Here is a 13,719-nt window from a genome sequence, read left to right on the forward strand (position 1 = left end):
AAACTGCAGATGTTTATTTTGAACAGCAGTGTCTAGAAATTATGGTAATATTTCAAGTGGCAGCATCTTATCTTATGCAAGCAGTTGGAAGCAATAAACCAGCCTACATTGTACGTGTCGCAGTTTTTTTACAAAATGTGTTACAACATTTAACAAAACCTTTCAAATTGGAAGAAACCATGCTCAAGGAATTGAATATTACCAGTAAATGACCATAAATGATCTCATTCATTCATGCGATTCGTGAAAACTTTAACATGAATTGCGTTAAAAAAAGATTGTTTAGCCATGTAGGTAAAGCAATTTACCCACATGAAGAGTACATAGGTATTAGTTTGGAACCTTTTAAAAGAAAGAAAAGAATGACAGACATACTACTATTTCTTTATTAAATTGCCTTTCTCTGGGAAACTGAACTATTTTATGCAGGCATCCCACTGTTACAGCAAGTTAAGAACCTTCTTTTTCAGCACAATTTACTGGTACCCAGCTCTACCCTCTTTTGCTAAGCTTGGCCACCTTGTTCCTGAGATTTTTTGTCATCTGTGAAAGCAACCTTGAACTTTTAAAGAAATGTATGTAAGGGTCAAGTGGCACAGGGATTGTCATTCACCCTTACAAAGTAGGTCAACCAACTGACATGCTCCTGGTGGATGTTTAGTTTGTTTTCTATTTGTATGGATTTATCTTCCAAATGCAATCTTGTAAATCTTATTAAGCTGCTAGACATATATAAGAAAGGATGATTTTCTTTTCATGAAAATTGCATTTTGACCATCATCTTTCTTTAGTGGCTTATTTCTAATGGATCTATTCCTCCCTCAGAATCTTCTTGATTGTCACCCATATGCAGCTTCCTCCATTAGATGCTTCTTGGGTGGCTCTAAGGCTGGAAGTTAGTGTTTGGTGTAGATTATGGAGCTATTGGTGTCTTTTTACCTTGGTTACTTTTTTCCGCAGTACAAGGAACTACCTGCATCATTGCTCCCCTACCCATGGGAATTAAGCCCTAAAGAAATGTAGGAGACAGACATCAGCGGTTTCTACCCTGTGATTCTTGCATATTGTGTTTAGGCAAGGAACATGACATGGAGGAGTATGAATCTTGCTGATCGGTTCACCCTAAGTTGGTAAGGAAGCAGTTGGTCGTGGTTCTATGGCCCTCAGTAAGGCCAAGACACACATATCCGAACAAATCCACACCAGAGAAGTAAACCACCAAGAGGACCACTCCAGAGCACACCCTGGCTCCCAGCACTTGTCAAGGGCTTAGGAAGGTGTGCAGGAAAAGAAAAAGGAAGAGGATGAAGAAGAATCCTATTCACTCCTAATTTCAGTGTTCGCCAGTGTGCGCTGTTCCTTGTCCAGGAAACTGCCACTGGTCTAACTCGGAAGATAATTAAACATGCTTCACTGCGTGTCATGGTCCTTTCTTAACCTGCCTCCCTTCCCAACATTTTCCTCCTCAGAAGAATGGGAGGCTTACAGGGTTATCATGCTTACTGTTCAGCAGTCCACCCTCACTGGCACCAGCACCAGAACCAGAACCGGTTGCTCCTTTTCAGGACAGAAAAGGCAAGGTGGAGAGCCACTACTGCATAGGGCTTTGTAGTATGTGTAGCCAGAGTGTTCTACTCACTTGGCTTATCTGTGTACAGGGATGTTCATGTATCAACTGGAGCCCAAGACATCTAAGGATGCTCTGTTCTCATTCAACCAGCTTTGGCTAAACCAGTGATATTATGGAAGAGACCTGCATCTATCTTCCATGAACAAGTACATTGCTTGGAAGCACTGTATGCCCCTAGCAGACCCAATTTTTTGCTCTTCTCACTCACCTCCAGATAGTTTGGTAGTGCCGGCTTTCACTGTAGACTCGTGCGGCAAGGCCTTCCGTTTAGTGTACCTGAAAGGGAGTCTTAAAAATAGTTGACTAGTGTGACAGTTCAGTACTGCTTTAGGTGAATGCGATGCACCATTGTATATTAGACTCATAGACACATGGTCAAGTATTCAAGACTGCATCACCCTCCTATCTGTTGTCTCTCTGCTGTCTCTTTACAGGGTGGGCCTCCATCCCTGTCACCGCTCTCCCTTTTGCCTCCCCCCCACTCCTCTGCTTGTGTGCACTTCCTCTGCGTTGTCACTAGCACACAAAGTCTACATCCGTACCATACAGGCGCAAGGCTCCCATAAAGAAATGTTCTCTGTACAGAGCAAGGTTTGTCTGTGTTCACTACAGAAAAGTCGGTGCTTTAACGTATTACATATGGCTGAACATGTCCCAATAGGGCCCAAGTCTTCATAAAAGATTTTTCCGTAAGAATTAATTCAAGATGGTGACTTGAGCTCAGATCCTTTAAGCTTTGAAAGTGAATGTTTGGCGTGTTGCTTACTACAGCATGTTTACTCTCCGTTGGGAAAATGCATTACTAGTTTACAGTGCTTCCTGTTGGCCACACTTTGATCCCTAGGGTTCAAGAAGCTGATGGCAGCGGCCCATCTTTAACTCTCTGACTGCCACTTGAGAGCATGGTCAGAAGAGAGGTCAAGGACAACATGCTCCGTTTGCTAGGATTCTGCATCAAACTGAAGTATGCTTTCTCAGTGACCCCCTAAGCGCACATTCCCTATGTTAATAGGGGGCATTCCTGGTTTGAGTTTGGTGTTCTATGTTCCCCTCCAGAAGGAGTGGCAAGCTTTCAGACCACAGCAGCACAATTCAAAGTGAACACGGAAATCTTGGCTAGAGTTTTCTTGGGGATGCTGGCTTCATGGGGTCCTTTATTTTCTTTGTTCAGAAGGCATGGCTGTGGATTCTGTTGCTGCTGTTTTTGTTGCCGAAAGACGAGCAAGCCAATTTATTGGAGCACTATAGACCTTCCTTTAGTTACCCCAAATGTTATCTTCCTGCACAAGGGATGGTGATAGTTTTGTGATCTTTCAATGAGGCCTGCAGGAATTGCAAGAGAAGTCCTGCATGAACTCGGGGCAGTCAACCTGCCATTATCTTTGTTCTTTGTTCTTGACATCAGTCAGAGTTCGAAGTCTCCAGGTCCTTAGTAATGAATGAAATAATAAAATCTTTTTTTTTTTATAGATAACTTCCTCCCACAGCGTTATCATCTCTGATGGATCTACAGCACCAGCTCTCTTAGGAAACGTTTTCACTACCAGGGGTCAGATCCCAAATCTGCATCGGATTCACCTTTGCACGATTGCATGTCCCACACAGTATAAGTTCTTGATGCCGGTATTGCTGCACCCCATGAGCTCAATTCCTTTTTCCCTGCACACTCAGTACTTTTCTGCAGCGGCACTTAGTTAAGCGGTGGTCTTCTCGCTGCATCATGCCTATTCCTCTTAAGGACTTAGAATTCAAGGCCTGAGTGGTCTGCTTACAAATGTCTGTTGGATCCCCACAGCATATGCCTTTACTGCCTCTGGGAAGACATGACATGAAGAGTTGAGGATCTTGCCAGTCGATGCATTTGAAGACACTCGTGTAGCATGCTGCAAAGCTTTTAACTTCCTATTACAAAGGTAGTAAGAGGACCCCTTCAAAGTCTCCTGACTGGAAGGCCAAGAGAATTGTAGCGGAGGAGCCTGTCTGCAAGGACAAGAAGCATAGGAAGAGGTCCCGCTCTTCCAGCAACTCTTCTAAGCATCATTCTTCCTCCTCTTGCAGGAAGTGGAGTCATCGCTCTCACTCCAGGAGCACCTCTGAGGACTCTCCACCTATACAAGTACAGTTTCCTACTAAATCCTCTACTTCTGCCTAATGCGACAGATTAAGGCAGAAGATGTTGAACATCTTTGCCAAGAGATCTGGCAACTTGGGTCCAACCCTCAGTTCACACCACACTTGGTGAAGCTGGCTGAGGTGCCTTGTGTGAGCTACAAATGCACGCCTGGGGGCTCGATTCTGCCTGTGAACTTGGTTCCATCCCGCCACAAGCATCTCCACCTTCCCCCAGCCACTTAACTTGACGCAAGCATTTCCCCTTAATACATTCCTGTTTCAGAAGGACAGCATATGTCGGATGTCAGACATTTTTGATGAGGAAAGTGATCCTGTCCCCTTTGGGATCAAAGCCATATATTCTTGGAATGAGGTTGTCTACAGTGAGGTAGATGGTGCATATGTATATCATCACAGATAATCACAAAAACCCAAGGATTCACTTCAATGGTTCAGAATTCCTCAACCTCCTATGGACTCCTTCCACAATACCCCTGGATTCCCTTCTCCCCGGCTTATTGTAAGTTACGACTAGTGACAGGTGACCATTACTGTCTGTTTCTGTCCTGCTTTAGAAATGAGGACCTAAAGGCCACAGCCTTTTCTATCTCTATCAGACAACAATTATTATTTTTTGAGTTCTTCATTTTTTTTCTCACACCTTTCTTTCCCTACTCTTGCTTCTTCTTTTCTGTATCCCTTTGCCTACTCCCTCCATCTCCCCGGTCTCCCCTCTCTGTCCTGTTCTCCTCCTTGTCTCTCCCTCCTGTATGTCTCTCTCTCTCTCTCCCTCTCCGTTACTACCTCCTGTTTCTCCCTCTCTCTGCCTTCATCTTTCTCCTCCCCTCTCATATTGCTCCCACCTCTGTTCCTCCAATTGTTCACTCTCCTCCTTCTCTCTCTGATGCTTCCTCCTATTCTCCAACCTCCCCCTCTACAGCCATCTCCTCTTTCACTCACTTGCACTTTTTTTACACTCCCTCACTCTTTTTCCACCAATCTCGCCTTCTAAAGTCACCCTACTTTCTATCTCCCACACCCTCTTTCTACTATCGCACGTCGGAACACCCACTCGCACCATAGTCATTCCACTCTCTCTCTTGGTATGGATTACTGCCTCTAATACGCACTGCCCCACCTATACTCTTTTTCCCAATCTGACCAATTTTCAGCACTTTGCTCTAATGTCCGTCCACCACTCTCCTCCTGACCTCACCCGAACATCCTTTCTCTCTGCTTGTGAGCACAGGCCTTTTTATACCTGCGCTCACTTGGCTGTGCTTCCTGCCACCTTCCCATTATTCCCCAATAACACCTACTTATTGTGGCCAATCTGTTGCTATGCTTTCCTCAGGGTCTGGGTTTTATTGGCAAATGTTTGCCGTGCCCGCATTTGGTGTTTGCAGCCTCTGTGTCTGCACTGTGCATTTCCTTCCTGTAGCCCCGGGAAGCTGGTGTTCCTCCCAGTTGTTTGGAGGCGTTTGGAGAGTGAAACACTCATTCAGCATCCCACTTTTTTCTCATGGATTTCCCTGCTGCTACACGAGTGGATGCAGGAGCATGTGGTCCTCTAAGTAGAAGAAAATAACTGTCCAGGCACTTGTCTGAAAGGCATGATGAGACAATAGTACCAATGTTGAAAGCATGTCAGGCCCATTCAAGACCTGTAACCCCCACAACTCCCTTACTCTGGGGTAGGTCCAGCTCTAGCGAATTCCCTGGTAGGCTTCCTACCCCATTTTGGGAGGGGTTTCAGTTCCCCCTTGACCGGGTCAAACCCCTTTCACAATATATATTTATGCAGTATATTTTGTGTTATTTCTTTTTATTGTTTTTGTGTCTAATTGTACTTTGATACCAGATGGTTGCACTCCTTGAGTGTGAAGCCTTAATATGTCACGGTACCAATTTACAACGTTTGAACTGACTTGATTAACACAGTTTTGTCACCACTTGATGGTCTTTTGAAACGATTCACCAGAGGGTTTTTTGACAAATCTCCCTAATACAAGACCTTGCTAAAGACTTCTTTGCATTTTACCCCCCTGAAAGATGGGATTTCTCAGTTTCGCTTTCCCAAAAGGTACATTGCTTTCCTGTGCATCTAAAGATATCTGAAGGATTTACACATCTAAACTTAACTTCCTTTGTGTGAAGGGTATGGCAATTCAGAATCCAGAAGCGGACAAATCATTGCGATTTAAACTCAAGCGGTTTATTTCAGTACCAAAACTCTGGACCAGCCTTACGATCCTAGGCACTACCCTTTTTTATTTAAAGTAAAGCATTAAAAGGTTGCATGTCGGGATGTTGGACAAAATGGTTTGTCCACAGTCTAGAAACATACATTATTCTAATCCTAGCCTGCCAGTACAAAGGAAGATCTAATCGGAACATAAAATCACTTTGTTTCTCAAATGGTATATTCTAGTTTGGTTTCTGGCCCACCCTAGACTGTCTCAGGATTCGAGAAAGATCTCTTGCCCTAAGCAGGATTCCAATCTTATCACCATCCAATGACTTTGGGCCTTTTGCCCGATCCATGGTTTCAACACAAATATTCAATAAGTCTCCTAGAGGTTTACTGCAGTGGAGCAGTAAATGTCCCTAAGCCCCCTGGCCTGCTATTCAATTCTAGTCCTGTATAAAGTAAAGTGCTCTCAAATGTCCTTGGGTAGCCAGGCCTTTTCTGCCTTGATTAATAACATCTTTGGCTCCTACCCCGCCCTAGGTTCTCAGGATGTACACCCCCTCTTGGGGTTGATCAGATGGAGGTCCAAGTGGGCCCGAGGGATTCTCTCTCCGCTGAGGTCTCAGCTTTCACACCCTCTTGTGGCCGATCTAGTCTCTCACCTCCTTTTGGGCGCTTTGCCTTCTCACCCTGACTTGGTGGTGTATTGGGGCTCGCCCCATTGTTCAGAACGCCTTTGGATATTACCGCTCCCTGGGGTCTTGGCTTTCACGCAACCTTGTGGGGTTTCTGGTCTCTCAGCCCCTCTTCGGCTCCTCAGTGCTTCACCTCAGCTTGCAGTATATCTGGGTCTGTCCAGTTACCTGAACACACTGCGTAGTTGTATTGCTACGGTGGCGTTCCTTGGGAAAGGCAACTGCGCAGCTCTGCTTCTGTTTTGTGCATCAATACACACGCTTCGGTGCTTCCGATCATTTCGTATTGAGACATTGGCTCAGCAGGTGCCGGTTGTACCACGGTTCATGCGGTTGCATCTCTTCTCGGCGGGGCCAAGCTTCTTCAGCTCCAGGCTTGCTTCCAGGGAGCAGCGTTCTGTGGGGTTTTCTCGCTCCTCCAAGCATATTTGTGGGAGTGCTTCCTGATTCCACCTCAAAGGGGGACGGGCCCTCCTACTCGTCTCGCCTCCACGTTTGCTTGCCTCTCTCCTGCTCACCCTATCGATTGGTCTCACAGGCACTTTTTGTTCATCCATGGGCGGAGACAGAGCAGTCCATTGGTCCTGCATTTCACACAATAGGGGTAACACAAAAGGGTCAAATCATACTATTTCCCACTTCATGAACATTCCCATAGTTATCTGGTGCAATCCCCATATAGCCAATAAAAACATTAGCTTCATGGGCCAATGGAAGATTAGACACATTCCTGTAAAGAGATGGCCTGTCCTCCAAGGGGAGGGTGGGGGAGAGATCACCCCCAGTGGGACCCAGCATGACCTGCACTCTTGGGGGCTGTTACAATGAGCAGGCTCACCTCCCTAGTCCCAAAGGAGGTGGCTCCCCTTTGAAGGGAGGGGACGAATTCCCTAGATTCGGCACAAGGGATACAAATGTGTGTATATGATACTGACTTCTCTGAACAAAGCCTGGGAGCAGGGGCAGCCAACACCCTATCTGGCGAGTATGTGAATAGGAAGTCTGGATTCAAGGCTATACCCACATCCTATGTTTTCCCTCAAGAAGACTGAATAAGCTTAAATGTGTTGACCTTCAGTGATTGGGTGGCTGCTGAATGATTCAAATGATGTATTATTGTAATTTGTGGGTGGTTGGCTCACTCAGTTTATGACATTCCTAGAAGATGGAGTAATTGACGTCTAACCCTTTGTCAATTGCTGGGACGAATCCCAAAGCACTGAACATCAATGTGAACCTGGAAACTATCTTGTGGATACTCTGCCGAGGAAACCTACCCACTATCACTCTCTGAAAGCGAAACGCTGCTGGTATCCGTGGGTTCCGGCCTTCTTTTCGACCAGAGGGAACAGTGAGGGGGGGATCCCTACCCATGTCCCAGCAGGATCAGTTGGGTTACAAGCCTCCAAGATAAGATGCCTCTCATCCTGTTTGACTCCTTGCTGCTTTCTATTCGAAGCCTGACCAGAGTAGGTAGAAGGCCCAGACAATTGAGATCAGGTTACAGGTAGCGGTAATGGCTGAGGCCTCCTGTAGCCATAGTAATCTACAGCCAACGAACATTCATTAAAAACCCCTAGGATTCCGCCTCCCTGACTAGCACTGCTTTGCCACTGTTGCAACATTTGGCCACTTGACCTGCGTGGTTGGCCTCCAGACACGCTGCACCATACTGCAGCATCCCCACTGGTAACTGTTTGACAGCTTGTTGGTTTTTCATAAGTGCAAACACTTTCTTACTGTATTTACACCACAAGCCTTGATTCCTAAGAGAGGAATAATTAATTCCCTTTACAACAAGCGTTAACTTTGTAGCATACTATCCCACTTGGCCAGCCCTGGTGCCCAGACTTACTTCTCAGTTATCCCTGAACCCACCTGTTGACCATATCTTGGCTCGGTTGCCTCCTAAGACGTTTAACTCCAACCCTTTAAAGTTATGCACCTGTAATTCTAAATTAACTTTTTTCCTGCAAGGCAAAGATGTAAATGAATTTTAATGTCTGTAGACCTTGCCCTGTTGCAGTTGTTCACTGTTCCTTTTACCACCCTTCTCTGACCCTGCTGAGTGTTTTGGCTGCTCAGTCACATTTACCACTAGGAGAAACGGGTGGAATTGAGGTTAACACATTTGCCCAGTTGTGGGTAGACGCCTCTCGGGCCCTTAAGATGGAGGCATTGAGGAGTCATAAATGGGTACTTTGCCAAGGTAATTTAAGTGAGCAGACGTGTGTGCAGATGCCGCATTTTATTGTATCCATAACGTTTTCTGTGGGTTTCCCCACCCCAATTTAGACTCACAATTGGAATGCTATGAATCCCTTTGCACAAACGTGAAAATTGCACTCATAAATCCCCATCCCCAAAATCTGAAAAAACAAATTCAGCAGGTACAAGGAGCAATTCAGCCTTTTTATTTTATTCTCGACCGTTCGTTATCAGTTTATAGATACTGTTTTAATGGAAGGAAGAGATGTTATAGCTTTTTGTATCTCGCCCATCTGTGACCGCGTATGTATTTTCCATTTGTAACTCATGCTGTGCATGGCGGGCGGGGGAAGGAGGCTGTTTCAAAAGAGGGTTGGGGTAAAGGGAAACTGTATGTGCATTAGCCATTCTTTGTTGACAAAAGCTATGGGAGAAGCTGGATGTAAGCTTTATAAATGTAATGTTTTCATTGCTCTGCCTTTTAGTCCCCTTTCAATGTAAATGGTCCCTGGAGCAGGCTTTGTTTTTTGCTGGAGTCTTCCAGCTGTTACCACCCCCCCATGATGCTTATGTGATGAAGTGCTCTCCACAGAGCAGCATATAACACGGCGTGCAGTCTTTTCTCACTTTAGACCTTCTCGTGCCTCTGCAGTTGGAAGAAAAGGCTCACGGGCCATGGAGTGGGGGGGGCGGGGGGGGGGCACATGCCCAGCAGTGAGCAGAGATGGAGTCCTGACTAAAATGCAGATTGGAAAGCTAATTGTCTGGGTCGCCTTTAGGAACTCTCAGCCAAGCAAAGGGGTGGAACCAGTATCCGAGGCAGAGTAGCAGGAATCCACTAAGAACACTAGAGATACCAGGAAGTGGTGGAAAAAGGTCTGCTGCAGATAATCATAGAAGACCAGAGGCAGCGACAGGACACTGGCTGAGGCTTCAGTGCTAACAAGCTGAACAGTCGCCTAGAGAACATGCAGAAGGCGAGAGCCCTCCCTGAGGTGGGAAGTACTCGGGTACACTGTGTAGGAGAAGGAAAGTGCATTGAGAAGCCAGAAGGTGAGAGGTGAAGGCAGTGCACCTCTAAAGAGGGAGGTGTGGTTGGCCTAAAAACCACCAGAGGGGAATACAATCCGAAACCAGAGATAATATTCCACACCCTTCCAGCAGTTGGAGAGAACAATGTTGACCTGCACTACAGACTGGAAAATGTGAGGGAGACTTCCTGAAGCCTATGAAAGCCTTTGTAACGCCAGGTTGATGCATGCTGCCCAGTGGAACCAGGAGAGAGTGTGCCGAAAGCATATAAAAGCATTTGTAAATTAAAGTTGGTACACTCCACATAGTGGAACCATGGCAGCGTTGTATGAAATTATTTGTCAAAATATTCAGAAAGAAAGAGATACCTTCTGCTCAGTAGAAGGAGGTAGCATTGCTAAAGGCCACGGCTGCAGCACTGTGGAACGTGAAGAGATTTCATTAACTATACAAAACAGTTTGACGCTAAGTTGATTCTCGCTGGAAACTTGAAACCATTCCTAAACCCTACAGACATTTTTAAAGCCAAGTTCAAAGATACTACACTTTTTTTATTATATATTTACATAAAACAAGACACTGAAGATCACAATATATAGTAACCAAATCCCTACTATACTTGCAACCTGGAGAGAGCATTCTAAAAGCCTACGAAAGCATATCTATAGTTGGGTTGATTGACACTGCATTTGTAAGGCTAAGTTGAGAAATAATATATAATGTCACCAGTAGATAAAGGTTTCTAAAACATTTGAAAGTATCTAAAGTCCAGCAAAGTAATGCATGCTGGAATTTGGAGTGGCTTTTTCCAACTATCAAATGAACTAACACGTGCTGGGACTTGGGTTGAAAATGCCCAATTGGTAAACTTGATCATGAAGAATAGTGCATACTGAAACTTGTATTGAAATTTCAAAATTGTGTAAGACACTAATATTAAAATAATTGTTTTCCAATCATTCATTTTGTTTTCTTAAATGTCCCTTATTGTAATGGGTATGCCCAGACATCGGTTCCATGCACGCTCTGCCGTGGGTTTCATCCTACATCTTATCGATGATCCTAAATGAGTATGAAACACATCTCGGCTTGCTTGTGTTCTTATGGTGAACTGAAATAACCTCGCAAGTTAGGCTGGACTGCATCTTTCAGAATGGGACAAAGACTGGTGTACGTATGTTTTTCCCCTCTGTAATGACATGGACTGAATAAAAAAAAAACATGAAATGGAATACTTCCCATTGCAAACACTAGTGGTTTGGTCAGTGTACCTAGCCCCAACCTCCTTTTATTGATGGTTTAAAAAGGAGCTGGCCTTGTTACTTACATGAGCAATATACATCCATCCAGTAGACGCTCAGCATGCCATTGCAGGGTTATTGCCCTGGTCAAGTTTGGTACTTAGTTACAAGTCTACCTACCTGCTGTTATGAATGAAAAGGTGGGTCTTCTAGGCAATCTCAGTATGGGCCTTGTGTGTTGGTAACTGGATGTAAAAGAATCCAGTGTACCTGCAATGAAGCACTTTGCGAAAATAAAAGGAATACAATGCTGGCAGTACTCCTCCGTGCAGAGCAGAATAGGTTCCTTGGTTGAGGTGACCACAGTATCCAATGTGCATCCTACTCTAGTTCTGATTCAGTGGTACAAAAGTGTGAGCTCTTCTTGGCAGCGTTGATATGCAGCCATTTTGTAACTATATACACGTGTTTTAGTAGGTGTATTTTTAATTTTATGAGATGGGAAGACCATGCAAGTAGTGGGGGTATGCGGAATAAATCCCAGTAGCCTAACATAACATGTATAATATTTCATAGAACACCCATGCCTTCAAATGGGTGCTTCAGAGCCCGTTTGCAGGTGGATTGGACGCAGGAAGACTAAGTAGAAGGAAAAGGCCAGAGAAGAGGAACTGCCCTTTATGGCTGGGCAGAACTGATGAGTCTTCCGCTCTCTATGAAGCTTTGGGGTTTCCATTTCAAGACTGCAGCAAAACAAAAGAGGTGATGGCTGGAAGGCTTGGAAGAAATCCTAACCTCTCGCATTGCTCTGGGCAACCCTCCAGAGCATCGTCCTTTGCCTACCAAGCCATTACAAAGGGGCAAAGACCATATGCAAATCAGGCTTGGCCCTACCCCAAAAGGGGCAGTCCAGCCCCAACTGCTTGGTCACATCCCTTCTCACAAGACCCCAAGCCTCCCCAGACATGTTTCAGCCTTGTTGGGACCGAGACCTCTTACTTGGTGGAAAAAGAAACTTTCCACATGGAATGTTAGAGTTGACCATAGTGGAACGGTGAACAGTTTTCATGATGTGGCCTATGGTGTTTGCAAAGTTCCACTGCCTTTTCACATACGTCATTTTTCTTTACACTAGGCATCAGGTACATGAAAAGGAGGAATTTAAAGCTTTGAAAACCCTGAATATCTTCTATCAAGCAGGGACTTCGAAGGCTGGGAATCCGGTTTTCTATTACATTGCACGCCGGTAAGTTTGACACACCTTTCTTAAGTGGTTTAATACAGGGGCATTGTGAGATGTATAGGTTTAACTAGTTCTGCTGCACTTTCCGAGTGTCTTACACATGTATTTTGCTTTCTCGTGCCTCATTTATAGTCTCATGAGTAAGTGGTCTGTTTCAATTGTATTAAAACACGTGACCTTGAGTAAACCGGCTCTAGTTGTTCAAAGTTAAAACAAGAATGTTTGGTTCACAGTCTTCTTCCTTTTTATCGTGCCTCTCAACGGCGTTGCATGTGCAATTGTACAACCTTTTTCTGTATTCGTGTCTTTGTGGGCAAATGCTTGTCCGGAGGTGTAGAACTTGGACTTTCTGGTTTTGACAGGTTTTCTGTCATGGTTTTAATATTGTTTATTCATTAATTGTCGATATGATCTCAGTTTAACGTACCAACAATGAATGTGTGTTAAATGCACTGTGTTCTCTCTATTACTCCTGCTAGGGTTAAGATGCAGTATCTTTCTTTTTTGTTCAGTGATAGTTCATTGAATATTGCAGTATACTTCCCTTGCTCACTATCGTGAGATCTTCTCCACAAGTAACATGCTTTTGCTGCTTCTGCGATCTTCATGTATTGACTGCATTGGCAAGTTTCTTGAGTGCACACGGTGGCGTTTGTGGATCTGGAATACAGTCTGCTGGAATCAGGGTGCCGTGACTTTTAGTAGACCCAGAGGGGAACGTGTTTCATGGACATTCATCTTTCTTCGGAAATTGCCATCACAAAAACAAACCGCTTTAAAAGGCTGCAATCCAGCCTACAAATGATCTCGTTATGTTCACGCTGGCAGGCCACTGTTTAATGCTCACATTGGCCGCCACTGCGCTCTCTAATACTGCTGTTACTTTTGGCAACACATAAGGAGACTCTGCTTTTCCAAGCTTGCTTTGAGCGTCTGTTCAATTTCATTTAGTTATATATTTAAAAAAACGTAAACGTTGAAGGTTCAGATATTTACATTTCAAAGTGACTCCATGTGTTCAAAAGAAGTGTACGGGAAACCTCACACACTTGGATGGTTATGCTACTGAAGTGGCCCAGCCAAAGGTGCAGGCTGAAGTGTGATGTCCGCGTTCCAAGCACACAAGAAGGCAAGAAGATCACTTCTACAAATAAAACGAACTCCCAGTGTTGGGTTCTGGATTGCAATTCTCTATTTGGACATTTCAGTCTAAATGGCACCATAGTGAGAGAAGTAATCCCCTTCTGAAAGCAGTGTACCCTTAGCAATGTGATAGAAATGTAGAATAAAATGCAATTGTCTTAGTCTTGACTTTTGATCAGGCTAAGAATTGTATTCGGTTGTGCCACCGATTTAATGCAGAGGCT

The 13,719-nt window shown here is 44.6% G+C and overlaps 1 protein-coding gene across 7 annotated transcripts in view; it reads left to right on the forward strand.

The window, feature by feature from the left end:
• NF1 (neurofibromin 1) overlaps positions 1 to 13,719 on the forward strand; it is a 3,279,657-nt gene that overhangs the window by 1,981,489 nt on the left and 1,284,449 nt on the right. For all 7 annotated transcript variants that reach the window (XM_069614617.1, XM_069614618.1, XM_069614621.1 and 4 more), the window contains one exon: positions 12,245 to 12,355. In XM_069614617.1, the coding sequence (XP_069470718.1) occupies positions 12,245 to 12,355 (111 nt within the window). The remainder of the gene's footprint in view (positions 1 to 12,244; positions 12,356 to 13,719) is intronic.

Source organism: Ambystoma mexicanum, chromosome 9, assembly GCF_040938575.1.
Source record: "Ambystoma mexicanum isolate Mex_15411 chromosome 9, UKY_AmexF1_1, whole genome shotgun sequence".
Taxonomy (NCBI): domain Eukaryota; kingdom Metazoa; phylum Chordata; class Amphibia; order Caudata; family Ambystomatidae; genus Ambystoma; species Ambystoma mexicanum.